This window comes from Microtus ochrogaster, unplaced genomic scaffold (assembly GCF_000317375.1).
Source record: "Microtus ochrogaster isolate Prairie Vole_2 unplaced genomic scaffold, MicOch1.0 UNK86, whole genome shotgun sequence".
Classification (NCBI taxonomy): domain Eukaryota; kingdom Metazoa; phylum Chordata; class Mammalia; order Rodentia; family Cricetidae; genus Microtus; species Microtus ochrogaster.
Window position 1 is genome coordinate 1,100,957 of NW_004949184.1, and position 19,172 is coordinate 1,120,128.

Sequence of the window (19,172 nt, forward strand, 5' to 3'; positions counted from 1 at the left end):
CTGGTCGGTCTCCAATACCCAGTCTTCTTTTCCTCTTTAGTAACAAAAAGCTATTAATCTCTGTGGCTAATTTTTGTCCCATGATATATAAATGGGTATGCTGTGCAGGACTCCAACAAAGTTGCTTAAAGAAATAACATGAAAAGGAAACACATTTTTAAAAAGATGTATGTATTATGTATGTATATGAATGTATGTATGTATGTATGTATGTATGTATGTATGTATGTATATACGTTTGTTTCAGGTAAAAACAGAGACCAGAAGAGTATGTCATATCTCTTGGAGCTATAGTTACAGGCAGTAGTAAGCTGTCTGATATTTGTGCTAAGAAGTGAACTAGGGTCTTTGGAAGAGTAGTAAGCTCTTAACCACTGAGCATCTCTCCAGCCCCAAAGGGGGTATACTCTTTCGACTCGTCAGTCTTTTCTTCACTATTCTACCCTGTGATGTCTTGAACAAGTCTATACAGCCTCACTGAACTGTGCTGTGATTTTCAAGATAACAATTTGGTGCTGCTGTTGACAGATGATGAAGGGATGGAAGAATCACAGGAGAATCAGAAATAGTTCATAACTGAATTTCTGTTATGTGTTTAAAAATATGCAGTCTTAGATTGGGAATTAAATGTCTGTTCTTTTTAAGACAATGTTAGTTTTGGTATTCATTACCTTCAGCTCAATACAATTCATAAGTATTAGAGGCAAAAATATATCCCAGTATAATTCCTAACTGTTACAGGTAAAAATATATCCCTCAAAAACATATGCTGAAGTGCTAAGCTCAATTATCCACAAACAATCTTTATTTTAAACTATGGTTTTGGAAGAAAAAAAGTCAAGTTAGGGTGAAATTGGAGTGAATTAGTGGGGCCTTTAAACAGTATGACTGGTGTCACACCTTCTGAAAAGAGACAATTGACATGTAGAGTGAAGGTGATCGTTTTGCAAAAGAAGCAGAAATTAGAATAAAATATATACAGAGCCAAGGGACATCAAAAGTTAGCAAATGCTAGAAGAGGAAAGTTTAGGAGGATGGCTGTGATGACACTCATACTTTATACATGACATCTAGCATGATGAGATAATACATTTCTGAGATTTCTATTTTGTGGTACCAGGAATTGCCAGCCCATGATGTTGCATTTGCTAAGCAAGCATTCTATCCAATGAGTTATATACTCCTATCCCAATGTCACCCATTTTAAGCCATCTGGTTTGTGGTACTTTGTTAATACACCACCAGTTAAGAGTCATACATTGAGGTCTACTACTAATAAGCCATGAGTCCAGGAAAACATCACAGGACACAACCTAACAGTGGAAAGTTTAAGAGGGTTAATACAACCCAAACAGATGTATCTAGAAAAGGTGGCAATGGCAGGTTTATTCTTCCTGTATTGGTTCCAGCAATAGTACTTCAAAAGCTGTATATTGTTTTGAACTCCTTGGATACAAACTCTAAGAATGAGCATATAAGTGCTGAGTAAGGACAGGGGATAGGTCTAGATTCATGTAATACTTCTCTTGGAAATAAGACTAGTAAGTGAGGTAACTGTCACAACTCAGGCAACATATAAGACCTTTTTATTTAATAAAAAAATTTGAAAGTAAATCAAAATGTTCATCAACAAATGAATGGATGAACATTCCATCTGGGTTTGATTAAATATTATTTGGCTATCAAAAACGAATGAAAATTCATACATGATATAAAAATAAACAATATGTTTAGTGAAAGAAGCCAGACACAAAGGATGACATCACCTGATTTCACGTCTATGAAATCTTGAGAATAGGCAAATGGCTAAGACTGAAAGCAGACAAGCAGTTTACTATAGTTAGTTAGGAGAAGAGGAGGATATAGAATAGGTATAACATTTACTTCTGAGGTGATAAAAGGGTTGGAATTAGACAGACATGGCAGTAATAACACATGAACATACTAAATAGAAATATATTGTTTATCTTTTTTTATTGAGCTCTACATTTTTCTCTGCTCCTCTCCCTGCCTCTCCTCTCCACTTTAACCCTCTCCCAAGGTCCTATAGCATTGTTCATCTTTAAATGGTTAATTTTATGTTATTTTAACTTTGTCTTAATAGAAAGAAAAAAATATATTAAAAAAAAGGTTGAGTACTCACTTGGTACTAGAAAAGCTATATAAAAAATTCAGAAATCTTCTTGTTTAAGTCACCAAAACTACAGAACTCTAAAATGCCTGTCACAGTAAAACCTTTCTCTACTGAAACACCAATAATGCCTTGGTAACAATGTATCAGATTTCCCTATAAGCTTGAAGGTCCTCTCCTCCCTGCCTATTTCATGAATAATAGCTTAAGAGATAGCTAATATTTTCCTACATTTTTCTTACATAGGAATGAAACACTGCCCAAGTAGCTTGGCAACATTTTTATGCACTTATTACTCATCAAACCAACAACTTGTTTAAGCATAGCCGTTTTGAAGTCATAACCATATGATGGCCTTGAGTTCACAATTTCCCCTCTTCTTTGAAGAACAGAAGTTTTTTTTAATGATACTGATGGTGACAGAAAGGATTTTAGTAATTTGACAACAAAGGGTAAATGTGAGAAACCTGAGGACTGTCCCAGAGTAGAAATGAAGGTCACGTCAATTGTTCCCTTAGAAGTAGCCTTCAAGAAAATTTAGTTAAAAAACCAACTGAATAAAGAGCTCTACTATAGTAATTCTGCCCTAGGAGCTGTTCATTTTCATCATATATTACTACCATTACCCAAGGAGATGAATTATGTAACATAGAATTTCCTGTGGTTCAGTCCCTATCCATGTACATTGGCCATGTTAAAAAGAAAAGTACCGTGTCCTTATTAAAATACTTACCATCCAATTTAGATGAACTCAAGTTCTGTCACCAGGACAAAGGATGAGGATCTTATTATTTAATACTATAAATATGTGTGAAACTTAACTTCTGAATTTAAAGTCATTTAAGGTAAAGAAGAATCACAGTATTTTAAATATGCAGCAACTTGTATACCATTAAATTACCATAAGGCCAAAGAAATTTTAGGGTACAGAAAATATATTTTAATGTACCCAAGAAGAGAGAAAGGACATGTCCAAAGCCCTGGGAACAAAACTGTCCGAGTTTTTATTTGCTCATTACTCAAGCAATCAAGAGTCTTAAGGAGAGACAACTGGCATATTCCAAGTCAACTCTAGAAGTGCTCAAGTCAACTACAACCCAGGACTAAATGAAAGATTTATTAGGTGAGGAAGAGACAGGCAAATTAAACAGCAAGTGTTTTACCACAAACTTGAGCCTATCTGAAGTTTCCACTAGCCTGGTACTAGGAATAGATTGTGATTTGTTCAATTTATAAATGACATTTTTTTGCCCATGGGTAACAATTTTATGCAATCTATGTTAAACTGGTTTCTAACTTCCTAGTAGTACATGTATAAAATAACGGATTTTATTGCGACATTTTCATGCATGCTTACAATGTAATTAAATTATACAGACACTCCCTGTTTACTCTCTGTGGTATTTTCTTAAAACCAAAGTCCATATATGGGAAATATGAAATATTTGTCTTTCTAAATTTGAATTGTTTCATTTAACATGATAATCTCCAGCTCCACAGGCTGAAGGAGCTAAATGTGCTCCCAAAGCACCGCACTTCTTAAAACTTAAGATGTGCCATCACTAGGGTATATGCGGTACTTCCTGCTTATCCCGCCAGTCCAGAATGGCCTACCTACTTGCGCCTCTGAGAAGGTCAACATAGCCACCAAACAAACTGAGACACTCTGCTCACAAACCCTATCCAAATGCTCAGTTTCCTGAAAGAGTCAGAGTTTGTGCTAACAGCATGGCCCATGGCCAGGAAGCTGCCATTTTGAAATCATATGGCTGCTACCACTGAATCAGTAAGACTTCTCTTAAAGGAACTGCGGCATGCCGCCTCAAGCAAAGCCCATTTGGAAAAAAAAATGCCATTAAAGTTTGTTTTATAGTGTCTAGAATTTCTTTTCAAGTCCTCTCTGGTCTTATGTGGATATAGTTAACCATGTTGATGAGCCAATCTGTTGGAGAATGCAGCTCATTAGTGCCTGGCCACCCGGCTAGCTTAGACCCGAAATAACCACACAGAAACTATATTATTTAAAACACTACTTGGCCCATTAGCTCTAGCTTCTTATTGGCTAACTCTTACATCTTAATTTAACCCATTTCTATTAATCTGTGTATTGTCAAATGACAGTGGCTTACCAGCTAAAGTTCCCAGCATCTGTCTCCGGCAGCTCCATGGCTTCTCTCTGACTCCACCCTTCTTTTTCCCAGCATTCGCTCTAGCTTTTCCTGCCTAGTTCTGTTCTGCCCTTACCAAAGGCTCAAAGCAGTTCTTTATTCATTAATCAACAAAAGCAACACATGGACAGAAGAACCGCCCACACCATCCACAAATTTTCATAACAAATTACACTATTTCATTCTTCTGTATGGCTAAATAAAACCTCATTGTTGTGAAGACATGCCATATTTTCTTCATTCATCTGTTTAGAAGTAAGAAAATGTAGAACATTTATAAATTTTGCCCCCAACACTGAGCAAATTTTACAGGATATAGTAGGTGTTTAATAAAACTTTTTGAGATGAGATCTTCATAGTAAAACGGCCTTAATAATGATAGTCCTGTCTCAGACTATGCTAGAATTATAAGCATGCAGTGATGTAGGATTCCCCTCTGTATTCTGTGAATGTTTTATTATCATTGGCTAATAAAGAAGCTGTTTTAGCCTATAGCAGAGCAGAATATAGCTAGGTGGGAAGTTTAAGCAGAGAGACGGAGAAAGGAGGAGGAGTTGGAGAGGTGCTAGCAGCAGCCAGAGGAGTAAGATGCCAGAGCATTACCAGCAAGGCACAGAGCACATGGCAACACATAGATTATTAGAAATGGGTTAATTTATATGTAAGAGCTAACCAGTAAGAAGCCCGAGCCATTAGCAAAGCAATTATAATTAAGTCTCTGAGTGGGGACCTGTGGGCAGGAGAGAAACTATTCCAACAGAACCAGATGGGACAGAAAAAGTCTTTCAGCTGTAATGCAGGAATACACCTGGCAAAATTATTAAATAAAAGATATAGTTGAAACTCAGCACCTGAGAGCTTATAATCTTTTCTTTCTTTTCTTTTTTAAAAAAGGGCAAATGTTTTGAGACAAGGTATCTCTGTGTAGTCCTGGCTGGCTATCTTGGTATTTGCTCTATAGACTAGAATGGCCTCAAACTCAAAGATCTGCCTGTCTCTGTTTCCTATGGGCTGGGGTTAAAGTTATGCCACCACACCTGGTAAAATGTGTATAATCTTGTAAAACAGATACTTGGAAAAAGAACTACAGAAACTAAAGTGATGCTGCTCATTGTACAGAGATTTCTCAGGTGTCTCTGAAAAGATTAATATTTTTATTCCTAGTAGAAAAGCTCAGAAACCTCATAAATATTACTTTCCAAACTCATCACTAGCAATTCAAATGAAGTACAGAAAAATGAGCTGAGTCCTTCAAACCTCCTGTTAGGAAAGACTAAGGGCAGTTTCACTAAGCAGAGTGCTCTGAAACAGTGAATTCCAGAGTCATGTCTGAGCAGCCAATCTAGCAAAGCTTCTCCTGGGGATAGGTAGCTTAGCCTGTAGTAAATATCTAACTAAAATGCCATAGTTTGGGGAAGGATAGGATATGAAGTAAAAAGGAAGTCACTTTGAAATGCTTGTATTGTCTCATTCATTAAAAAGGACAAAAAAGCTTAAGATAGTATATTAAACTACACCAACATTACCACCAATGTTTATCAGAAACTTAATAATTCTATAGCTACGTATTTCTTTTTCCCTTCTTTCACCATGACTTGAAGAATAAAAGACTTTCTACAAAACAATTCAATTTTCATTAAATTGATGAGTCTCAAAGGCAAAATCAGCTCATGAAGCAAAATGATTCTCCTAGAGCAATGGTTCTCAATCTGTGGGTCACGAATCCTTGGGGATAGCATCAAATATTCTGCATAACAGATATTACAATTCATAACAGTAGCAAAATTATAGTTATGAAATAGCAACAAAATAATGTTATGGTTAGGGGGTCACCACAACATGAGGAACTGTATTAAAGGGTCATTTCATTAGGAAGGTTGAGACCCACTATAGAACTTACAACTAACTAGATTAATGAGACACCCTAAATCCATACACCTTTGTTCTGTTTTTATACCTGTCGATGTAAGCCTTGAGGCTGATGTAAAAATAATTCACCAGGACAGCTAATTATCACATGTTCTACATTTAAAAAAAACCTATATAATTATCAAAGTTTTAGAAAGTAAGGAAAGGAACATTTAATATTTATCCAGTTATTTAAAAATAAGTTATTGATAATATCCAAATGTGTAAAAGGCTATTATACCCAGTATATTCACAAGGTATTTGTATACAGTAAAAACTTGGATAGCCATCAGGAAAGCTATGTAGCAATATAAAACACTACTATATTTACTTAGACACTTAGATAATATACCACCCTTATGAAACAATTGAGATAAAGAATAATAATCATTTAAGTGGGAAAATACTCATAAATTTTCAGTATAGAGCTATTGAAAAGTAGCCTAACAGTGAGAAGTATGGTTAAATTGCATGTAATGAATGAAGTAACTACACAAAAAAATGCTTGATAACTATAAAGCACATCTTCATTGTGACTGCAGTCAAAATTACACAAAGATATGTAAAAGAATAGAGAAATAGACAATACAACAAAATACTTTCCTAAAATTAGACCTTTTTCATAGAAAAGATTTTACATCAAAAGTTAGGGATAGAATGTTGCTTTTGTATTCACCTTCTCAGCAAAACCCCTTGCAAAAGCCTATATAAAGTTTAAAAAAAATAGCACATTCTCTTTAAGTGAACTGTGTGTTAGCCCACTATAAGTTCCTATATGATTTATAGAAGCTAGTTTAAGTTTGGTTAGTAGCTTAGTAATACATAGTAATTAATCATAAGACACTTTCTGCTCAAAAGACCTGCAAACATTCTGTTCACCAGTTTGGAAACTGCTGTTGGATTGAAGGTACTCAACGGGGGCATAAGAGGCAAAGGCATCTTAATTACCAGAGAGGAGTTTTCATACTCCATGTTCCACAGTTGGGAGTCACTAATGGCAGTATGCACTATCCCTCAGGTGAATATCCTAAGTCTTGCTTAAGAACCAATGATCTATGCAGATATTGATAAACAACTTAATGCCACAGAGGGGAGAAAGCCATTAGGAGATAGTTACCTCTGGTCTAAGTACAGCTTTCATGCAGGTCGGACAAAGAGGCCCATTTCGGGAGAAATGAAGGGGAAGACGTCGAGTGCGACTGCGACATGTTGGCTCCTCACATATCAACCAGCACTAGAGAGAAAAGGGAGAAAAATCTGGCATTATAATCACCACTCAACACCGAAACTAATAAACCCTTCTGTTAACAAGGATTTATTCCAACCTTCCTTAGAGATTGCAAGAATAGTTTAATTAACTCACTTCTTTTGGACAAGCTAATTAGATGTATGCCCCAAACTTAAAAATTAGGAAAAACATGGTTTTGGAGAGAGGGTTCAATAGTGAGGCACGCTGACTTCTTCCAGAGACCACAGTTTTGATTCCAGTACCCACATGGGAGCTCATGACCATCTGTAAACTCCAGTTCCAGGGATCTAACACCTGCTTTGGGCCTCTTGGCACTACACACATACATGATATATTTACATACATGCAGGCAAATTATACTCCCACACATAAAAAATTAAATCTTAAAAAAAACAAGAGTGATTTCCATGAAATGTTCTCCCTTTTCTTAAGGGATATATGCCCCCCATCAAAATTTCCCAATTAAAACTACTATTATACATAAACTATAAACCAAACAGTTTTAGTTCAGACCATTATACCAAATGTAGAGAAATGAGTGACCTTCCCAATAGCCTAGTTACATAAGTATGCTAGTTACCTTCTGTTTGAAAAGGGTATGACAACAGTATCATACCGTATAGGCCCTCCTATAGTGATGTAACACACTTAAAGTACTTACAAGTTCTCTTGCCATAAAAGAAATGCCTAATAAAGCTAGCGATTATGTGATTTTAAATTAAAACAGATTCTTCTACATGTGTTCTGTGGAGACATAAAACTGGCTCCTATGTTTTCAAAGACAACTTTAACCACTATTTTTCAGAGATTTGAAGTAGCCATTGTCTATTTCTCTGCCCTGTAGATTTGTCACCCCTTTTCTTCTTCACTTACACTCCCTGTTTTTTTTTTTTAATTTTCTCACGGTGATACAATACAGTATGTCTACCATTTTGAATATTTTATACTTAGTATAAAATGTTATCTGTTCAATAGAAAGACAAGCTACCACATATAGAGTTGAGCAAATCTCAGAAGTTCAAATTGAGCCCTAAGGCTTGTGGGCTTTGGTGCTACTGTATTACTACAGAGGCACAGCAAAGCTGGGCCAAGCAAGGTGAGGTGCTGTGGCATGTAAGTAAGCAAGACATGTCCTTTTATCTCATAGTGTCCTTTCCTATAAGGCTCTGGGTCAGGGCATTCAGAGACATGGTAATTTTTCAAATTGAAGAATGATCGGAAGTTTGGCTAGTGGAAAAGAAAGGAAAGACAACTTTGGAAGAAAGATCCACACATGACAAAGAATAGAGGCTAGAGTCACTCTAGGGTTGAGCTAAGAAAGGATCAGTAACCTGTATAACTCCATTCCTTTTTGCTAGTTTCAGCAGCTTGTCTTACCCCTTGATAAAAGCAGTATACACATACACATGAATGTTGCTTAAGTTAGTATTCTTTAACCTTCATATCATGGCATTTCCAAATCTGAGGGATGCCCTCACTCACTGCTATGCTGGCCCTTATTCCCCAGAATAGGCCCTTCTTGAAAGTAGCTACACACAAACTCAAAAGAAATCACCAAGAATTGGTTTTTACAGCTCCATTTATGGCTTTAAAACAAAACAAAGTGCATTTGTACAACTTACTAAAAAAAGCTATCTTTAAAAAATAGAAAATTCATCTAGTCATAATATGCTGAAAGGAAATTCACTCCTACCTTCATTCAGTAAGCTAAATTATTATTAGATCTTTGGGAGTTGTGCACTGTTTTGAATATATTCACTGCCTCCCCCCAATTCAATTTTCTATCCTTTGGGGAAAAAAAAACCCAACCTTTTAACTATGTTTCAGTGAATCAAAGCTAACTATTTTAAATTGTAATCTGAACTTTTCAGATGGAGAATATCAAACAAATTCTTATAAAACTTCTGATATTTGCCTAAAGTTTTATTAAATATTATGGTAAACAGGCAAAGGGGTACCAAGCACAGAGTTTCAGGAAACTATAGTCTAAATAGGAAAGCATGCTCTCAACAGAATAACAGTTCTGTATAGACAAGGGATATATTTGAGACCTGAAGCTCTTTAGTTAGCTCACAGTCTTGCCAGCCAAAGCTGTAATTCACTAACTTTTAACAAAATAAAAAAAATTTTATTTGGTAAATATGGTAAAAACTACCTTCAATTTTTAGGTTGGTGGAGGGGGGTTAGTTCTACGTGGTCCGGGTGACGTCAAACTCCTATTCTTCCTGCCTTAGTCTTTGAAATAGCTAAGATCTAAGTAGATCCTCACATCTAGCTGAGGATCCTATTTTGAGGCAAGAGATCATTAAGTACTGAACACAACTTGGTTATTAAATTATTATTGTTCATAACAACAACAACAAAAATAACAATAATTTTGAGACAAGTTCTGGCTACACAGTCCAGGCTGTCCCCTGAGTGCTAGGATTATAGACATGATACCAAGCTCAGGAATTTGTTTTTTAATCTTTAAAATATAATGTTCAAAAGGTTTGTCCCTTTCAGACGTTTTCAAAACTTGATTCCATTATTGTTTCACAATTCACCAAGTGACCTGACAACCAACAAGATGTTAAGTTGTCATTTCACCTATTTTAAAAAGCAAAAACCTAAGTTTATCTCTGACAGAATCACTAACTAAACGTTCTTTCAAATCATATAGAAAACAGATAATAAATTTGTCTACACTTCCTACTAGTTATAATTAACATTAAAGAGGTCTTTCCTTCTTTGCCACCTTTCTATTCAGTGCTTGTTTGGGTTTGTTTGTACTTACTATCTGTTAATCTCCTTTTATAAATGACAACACAAACTAGTGCTATTATGCATGGAAATTAAGTATGTTGATAAACGTGTGAAGAGAACTGTCAATGAAGAAAATAGTAGAAACCTGTAACTCTTTACACCTCATGTTTTATTTTGAAAATTAAGCTTTTGGACATGATATATTTTAAGTGAAAATGATATATTTTAAATGAAACTCTTTTATGGGAGAAACAAGCCATTTTCAATATATGATTTGCTTCAATTCAATATTGTCTAGTACATTTCAATTAAGACTTTATTCCCTCAAGAAATGTTAAGAATGGCAGGTTTTACTTCAATAAACATTTATATTGTTAAAAATATTTCAGGACTTTGAAAAAAGTTACAAGATGGGGTAAATTGTCCACTACAAGATCATCAAAGGGAATTTCGTTTGTAACGGGCAACAGAAACAAAGCAAATGAAACTATTAGGAATACTGTGTGACCTTAACTTATCATTTACAATGACAAAACTAAACATTTTAATTTTTCCCCTTGGGATAATATGTACAGCTCAAGAATCTGTTGAGAAGTCAATAGAAGAAGAAATCTGTTTTGAGTAATTTCCAGGGAAGTCCAATCTAAGAAAAGGGTTTTTCAAGGAAACACTTTAAAACCACTGTAAGAAGTCTGCCATCCAAACATACCATCTCACTACTGTGTCGTGTTACATGCAAATTGTCACATGCAATAGGAATAAGGACATCACATTTTCAGTTGCCTGGCTTAATCATGTTTATAAATGAAAGAAGTAAAGTCAACCTGTCCAACAGGAAAACAAACATTTGTCTAAACATACAAAGCTCTATCCCCTGTTGTTTAATTTCAGCAATACTATTCTTTAAAATCATTGTGTACCAAATTGTGTCAAATACTGATCAGTTTTGATTGCTAAATTATATCTCTGAGATCTCAACTAAAATGACTTCTGTCTGCACGAGCTAAAGGGATCACTTTCCACCTGTAACTGCGGCATTCTTGAGAGTTGGACCTAAAACACCAACTGTTATTCCCTTGTGTGTATTTACAGTTTTAGGATTCACAGGTGCAGATCCCACCCAGATCTAGAAATGTGGTACATGGGGGCCTTCAAAAAGAATTCTTCAAATAAACAGAAGCAATAAAATAAAAACATAGAGAAAGCAAAAAGGCCTGGATCTGAAATTCACAGGAAAAAATTCAAAGCAGCTCTTACCCTCCTCTTCTATTACCAGCCAGTTACCAATTTTATCCCACTAATCTTTTTCATCTACAGCCCAGTTAGCATCAAAGTTACTAAAATGCTGATCTTGAGCTGCTCTGCTGCAGTAGCCTCTGCCTTGGCTATCCTGACCCCATTCTCTCCCACACCCACTATAAAAAGGGGCCAAATGTAGTTCTCCAGGGTTCTTCATCCCATGTCATCTCTTCAAAGACAAGTAACACACTCATCGGTCTCCTTTCAAATCTTTACAGCCTCATCCTGATCCCTGCTTTCACATTCCTAACAAATAATTCTTATTCCATTGGATTGCTTTTGACACTACCCTCTATCTTAACCTTGACACTGCATGGCCACATAATCCCTTCCTAAAATACCCACTGCTTTAATGAAAAGTCCATTCTTCTACAAAAACTTCCCAACCTACTGGGACTTCTCCCATTATCTCACTGGACAAAGAACATACACTGGTTCACATTGTCCCTTAAGCACCTTATTTTACCTTCCTAACTAGTTGGCCCCTGGAGAATAACCTTGTTAGGGTTTAGTAGTTTTCTTGCTAGTCTCTAGGGCATGGACTCTCTTTTAAGCATCGTATCCTCACATGTTATTAGGTAATTTTGTGTAAGTCACCAAACCTTTCTCTGAACCTCAGTTTCCTCATCTATAAAACAGAAGCAATGCTTATCACAATTGTTTAGGATAAAAGCAAAACAAAACAACAACAAAACCCTAAAATAACCTCAAAAAACGTTCAGTAAATGCATTGAGGATTACTGTTAAGTTGTAACTGACTGTATATATATAAGTATATATATACTTATATAAGTACATATGTATGTATATATATGCATACACACACATACACACTTTTTAAAGAGCACCACTTACTTAGTCACGAAAAAGTCTGGTCATTGTCCAGGGAGAGTCATTAAAAAGTGGAGAACTAAGACTGGGTGTGGTGACACGTTTAATTTCAGTATTCAGGAGGCAGAGGCAGGTGGATCTTTCTGAGTTTGAGACTAACTTGGTCTACAAAGTGAGTCCCAGGCCAGTCACAGATACATAGAGAGACTACCAGGGAGAGAAGAAAGAAGGGAGGAAGGAGTATAAAACTATAATAGATAAATAATCAAGACTAAAAGTAGAACTGCTTTTGAGTAGAAAATAAAAGCAACAATATGATCAATATAAGTGAGAATTTCTTTGTTCTTCCTAATAAAATTATACTTAATATAAAGTTATGGATGGCAGAATAAAAGACAAGGGAAGAATAGATGGTCTTTGCGTGATTTTCATGACTCAGTTCTGCCATGATGTATAATTTAGTCTAAATTCAAACAGCTCTCCAGGAATATAGGGACTTGGTCACAGGGCAAGGTTTGCCATCCTGCATGCTCTTTCATAATCTATCATGTCATTATTAGCTTTATTAACAGTCATCTATCAACCTTATTCCTAAGTACACATTCTCAGAGAATATCAGATTCTCTTTTTATCCAAAGGCATTTGTAAATTTCTGGGGTTCCCTTGCAGACAACCACTTTTTTTTGTCACAGAATTATGCCCAGTGCTTTTTCCTTTTTTAAAAAAAGGGTAGGTCTTCTGAGAGGCAGTGTACAGTACGGGCCCACAGCTGCCTTCGAAGGATGACATGTTGTAATTTGAGATGTCCAGAAATATATATTAAATATTATAAATATAGATAAATTAATACCTATAAAAAACAAATTGCTTTCTGACCCACATTTGCACGCGAAACTGGGAGAAACATCTCGTAAGATCTACAGGGAAAGTTTTAACAGTAGCATAAATTTGCTTTCAAAGTTAAATATTCTACACTGCAGTATTCTGGCATGTCAAAGAATGATTATTAAATCTCAGAGAGTTGCCAGACTAGAAGATCAAAGGGCAAATCAGGAAAAAATAAGTATATAAACTACTTGCCAAATTTAATACAAAAATATTTTAAACAGAATTATCAAACAGAAGTGGGAAAGAGTCATGTCAGTCAATGTAAGAATTTTAAATATTATTAAAATAGATTTTTAAGTGAGACATCTCTTTAAATGAACAGTCATGTCATTTCATCCAAGTTATTTGAAACTTATTGATCTTATCATTTGTGCAAGGACCAGACTGTCATCAGTTTGCTGAAAGGATAATGGAGCACTCCCAAACTGTTATGATAGGTTACATGCAAACTGCCGTCCTCATTTAAACACACAGAATAGCACAAGGGAAAAAAATTTCAACCTCAGCAACTGTATATTACATGATAAATTAGCAACCTGGTCTACTTTCCCTCACATCAAATTCAATACCATAGTCTTGCTATTTTAATTTGCAATCAGAGTTTGAACATCAGAAGATGTACCTGAGGTAGGTTAAAAAGCCCCATGTAAGCTATCTTCTCCTGCTACACTGTGAGCACAGAAGCCAACAATTACCGGCAATTGTATTTTACCACTATAGGACAATACTAGAACAGTTAAAACTGTTGTCACGCTAGCAAGTGGGGAAAATACACTTTAAATGACTTTATATGGAAAATTACATTTTGGAGGGAAAAAGTTTAGTGAAGGACATGTATCTCTCTGTATGGGTAGCTTAAAAAAAATCACTCTTAGTATATTCAAGCCTATTCTATAAAATACTCTCCCTATTCATCCGACTCAAAAGAGAGCTACATTCTTAGGTTATAATGGGTCACAACTAAGTATATAGTACCTTGCTTCCGGAATAATTCTGCTTTGTCTGTCAACTGTCAACAAAGCACAAAGAGCTCATGCAACCTAGCCATGTACTGTGGATGTTAGCGATCTAACAAAATACAAATAATAAGAATACAAGATTTCATAGCTACCCTGCTTTCACTTTATATGAAAAACTGGAAGCATTTGTCTCTCAACATTCCATTCATCTCTATTGTATCACAAATCTTTTCATAAAAGACTCTCTCCCTGCCATGTGAAGCTGCAAGTGACTTGGGGATGTAATATTCCAACTGTGATGATGTCTTCCTCCCTAACAGTTATAAATGGACATACCAAGTTAAGGCACATATATAGTTATTTCAACATGAAAAAGGAGTAAAGATTCAAATGGAATGGGATGATAAAATGGCTACTCTAGTGCTTACATTAATATTTTAGTGATGAAACCAGTAAAGAGAAATTGTTTATTATTTCTATCATTGTTTCAAGTTGTCACTCTAAAAAACAAAAACAAAACAAAACAAATCCACTACCTTGCCTTTGTATTCAAAATAGCAAATCTTAAAAGCAAGCTCAAAGCTCAGTTTCATCAACATGTGCAGAGGGGAAAGGGCAAAAAGGCTGAAAGGAACTACCACAAAAACGACAGACAGCACTAGTTATCTTTACAATGTCTCTTCTGTATTTCTTTTTATAAAAAAATATTAATCTAAAAATCTGAAAACTGTTATTGATAATGGAAGAATTTTTCACAAGGGCTTTCACTACAATACCATGATGTTTGGTTGTTACCAAAATGAATTTGCAGAGATATGCTCATGGGGGGAGCACAGGAAAAATGTTTTTTTTTTCTACTAATACTAAAGTTTCGAAATGAGTAAATTTAATCACACAAACAGTTCTTAAATAGAAAATGTCAGGACATGCTTGAGGAGCATTAGAATCATTCATTAAATTAAGCCACTCACTAAAATGAATAATCTCTTATGTAGTATGATCTGAATACATTTCTTTATGATTGATCTCTCTAGGTAGGTAATCATTTTAAGAGAGGTATCGTGTTCCCCACATGCTCTTCCCTGCTTTGATCCAGTGTGAACTCAGATCAACCCAGATGTCCCTAGGCAATAATCAAACAAAAGAATTCAATCAGAAGGGTAGGCACAGTCACTCACCACAAAAATTTTTTTTCCCTTAAGTCCAGATAAAAGTAGCTTTGATTTTTTTTTTGTTTGTTTCTGTTAGTTTGCAGATACGTATTTGCTAGCATAGTTAAATGCAAGGTGTCTTTGGATACCAAATAGCAATGTTAAATCTGAATCATCTATACAATTGCCTCATAAAAATCAGAATGGAGTTCACACCATCACCAGGCAATATTTGTTCATTTAACTTTAATTATTTTCTCCTTGAGAATAGTACTAATGAAACTGAATATCTTTCATGGTCTCGAAGGGCCGTTTGAATAGTCTGTAAACAGAACTAAGGAGAGACAAGAGATCTGGCTGAGCCAGGGGGTTGCTAGGTGATGCAGAATGTAAACCCACAAACTTGTTAAGGTTCGCTTTGCTTTCATGCTACTTTCACACACTTTCAAAAGTTTTGAGAACTGATTTTTTCAGGTGGTCATTACAAAAAAAAGAATCCCTTCCTCCAAATTCATTCTGCACAGATGCTCTGTAACATTCAAAAGAGATGAAATCCATTTGACCTTTGGCTGTAGCACGGGAAACTTTTCGGATTTTACAGAAACACAGGCGTATATACTTTCTGGGTACCCACAATTTAAGAAACACATATTAATGTGGATTCTAGTATTTCAAAAAGACATTCCCAATCCCTCATCCAACCTTACTTAAAATAAAGATTTCTTCTGAAGAGGGGGAGAAATGTGATCACCGCTCAAGAGATTTGGGACACAGAAACTCAAAAGGCATGGCAAATACCTCAGTACAGATCATCATGCTGACAACCCTTTCGGTTTAGCCACTTTCTTCTCTTCTTCCGGGCAGTACCAGGACTGACTGCCTGTGCGGTTTCTCCTGCCCACCCCCTCCCCCAGCCTCCTTTTTTAAGTAGCTGATCAGAGATTGTCCAGTAAGAGCACTTTATTAGATCATCAGCCAGAGGGGTTCACAAGTACTGAGAGCAATGGGCTCAAATGCGGCACATCAGTTTTAATAGACCAGGGGCTACTAGTAAACTGCAGATACTGCTGAGAACTTTCCATGCACTGAACTCTTGAAAAAGCACCGTCTCTCCAGCTTAAATGCAGCTGCCTCTTTCAATGCCGCAAATGGGTAAATTTGACAAAAAAGCCACCATTAAGACTACATGAAAGGCTCAAGACAACATCCTTTCAATGCTTTGTACTTCAGTAATCAGATGTACTTACTCACCCCCTCCCCCAAACCCGATCAAGAACTATTTCTGAATGGTAGGAAATAATTCCACTTTGTACATCTTTTAGTTAATCAAGACTTTCTATTCAGCAATTTGACCTTTTGTTCAAAACAGGATTATCAGTTTTTTCGCCAGTTACCAAGGGCGACTCGCATGGTGAACATAATTGCAATAATTTGCAAAACACCATGGCAACCCACATTACAACTAGGTAAATACTGGGCTTTTGTGCTACATTGTTATTTTCAGAGATGCTGAAGTCAAAGAACGAATGACAAATGAACACAAAATTTATATTTGCTTTGTCTCAAAAGAGAAGAAAATTGATAACAAGAATTGGGGGGAAAGCGACTACAGCTGTAATTTCTAACTTGATTAATTAGGATGGTAACAGTCCTTAACAGTATATTCAACAAACAGCCCTGACTTCGTCTCTCCACCCACCTCTCTCTATACCACTACCACTATCCCCCCCCCACAATCCCAGACAAATTTTTTGAGCTTGGAGAACAAACATCCCCCATTTGCTCTTTTCTTCAACTTAATGGAATCCTTAATTGCAGAATATTGTTCTCCTGCTCTTCACGGCAATGAAAACGAGAGAAAGGAGGAGAGTGCCAGGGCAGACAGGGAGCTACAGTCATTTGTTTTCTTGCCTCTTTTGGACACCCCAGGCCCAGTGATGAGATGGCATTTTCCTGGTTTCAGCAGCTGTTTCATAGCAGACAATAAAATAAAAACTATTTAGCTTTGCAGAAAAACCTCTTCTGTCCTCTTGAAAACACAAGGTAAGTCTACATGCCGAGATGAAGTTTCATAATTTAAATGCCAGAACATAAGATGAGAAAATGATGTTAATAATAAAGAAAATAAATTTTTCTTATAAAGAAATTATTAAATGTGGTACTGTCCAAAAAAAACTATTGAAATGTGTATGTTTGCTATTTAAGAAAGATGTACAGCAATATAACCACCAATGGTCTGAAAACCACTTTATACTAAGAGATCCCAAGTCACAAAACAATCTAAAATATAAACCAGCTAGCTACTCAGGAATTAATGCAAAAAATCAAAATTGCACTTTCAATAGCTAAGCAGCTTTACATATAACATTATCATCTTTTCACCAATACATGTGACTGTAAAAGTTATATTAGAATGTTTTAAAGACAGATGTGAGAGGAAGCTTTGATTTTTGTAGTAAAGAAGCAGGTTTTTATTTTCCTAAAAGGTACACATTCCACAATAATGCCCCCCTTCCAAATTATCAAAACTGAATTTTTCGTGCAAAATATAGTATTCAGGGACAAGAAATAAAAAAAAAAATACACACAGCAAGGGCTTGTACAAGTTGCACTGCCGAGATCTCTGGAGATAAGCAGCTGCAGATGCATTCTGAACACAGCTCAGCCTGCTTCCCTTCATCTGCTGCTTCCTAATGAGGAGGTGCCAAATGAGGGGCTCTGAAAAGATCTGCAGATTTCCCCTAACTTTTGAAAAATCAAATGAACCGGATACTATAATGGGTCTATTCTTATTTTTTTCAGGGCTGCACACACATAAGATTTAGTTTGAAGAAATCACAATGTAACATTCTTTAGGATATGCCTTGGAAATTAGAGGTACTGTGATTCTTTTATTTTATTTTATTTTTTGAGGAGCAGAAATCAAAAGTATAGCACACATTATATCCTTCCCAGCCAGGAACCAACTGTTCGTATTTTAAAAATATGTATTTTATTTTCTTGATTGGTTCCAAATTAATAGTATCTTTGTAAAACACACCCTACACCAAAAACCCGAAATGTTAAGAGAAAATGTACCCTTCAATGTCAAATGACAGAGGGGAAAACACGCCTTTTTAATAGGTGATAAACGGCTTAAAACCCCTGTAACAATTAAGTCCTTTAAGAAACCCATAGGTACAAACAAAATACATTATAATCTGTTCAGAATGCCTTCACTTGTAATAATCATCTAGTATACCTACTCTTTCCCCAACCTGTAATGGTCTCTACTCCAGTGGGGTTTTTTCTTTCTTTTCCTTTTAGCCAACTGGTTAGGATGCTTCTTGCATCGATTTCTTTAGGACTTATCTAAAAGGAAGGGTAACATCTAGCCTCCTATAACAATAATAAATTACTCAAATTCCCATATCAGAAATGAGAACTACCTAGCAGGTGGATTGCAGTTCTTCAGTTCAGTCCCCATGACCCCTAAAGGATGGTAGCTTGCATTTAAAAAGAAACCTGCCTGAAATGCTTTCTCCAAATTCTTGCTTTTCAATTTGAAACTCTGGCTGCATACTGGAATCCCCAAAGGTGCATTAACACAGGTGGCTAAGCATCATATCTGGGGGTTTTGATTGAGGGCTGGGGTGGGGCCTGAGACTCAGCATCTTTAACAGGTTTCCAGGTGCTACTGCTGGTCCTGATTTGGAGACCTCACTTTGAGAATCACCAGTGTCATTCAGAATGGGTATTGAGGTTTTAAAAGCCCCCAAGTGATGCTAATATGCAGATAGGGTGAGAATCACTGCTCTACTCTCATTTTCTCTCTGCTGTTTAAGACGATTTTCTGAATAATAC

At 36.0% G+C, this 19,172-nt stretch overlaps 1 protein-coding gene across 1 annotated transcript in view; it reads right to left on the reverse strand.

Annotated features, from left to right (window-relative positions):
• Nucleotides 1–19,172, reverse strand: part of Pola1 (DNA polymerase alpha 1, catalytic subunit) — a 318,206-nt gene that overhangs the window by 107,132 nt on the left and 191,902 nt on the right. The window contains exon 35 of the mRNA XM_005370712.3: nt 7,325–7,441. Within this exon, the coding sequence (XP_005370769.1) occupies nt 7,325–7,441 (117 nt within the window). The remainder of the gene's footprint in view (nt 1–7,324; nt 7,442–19,172) is intronic.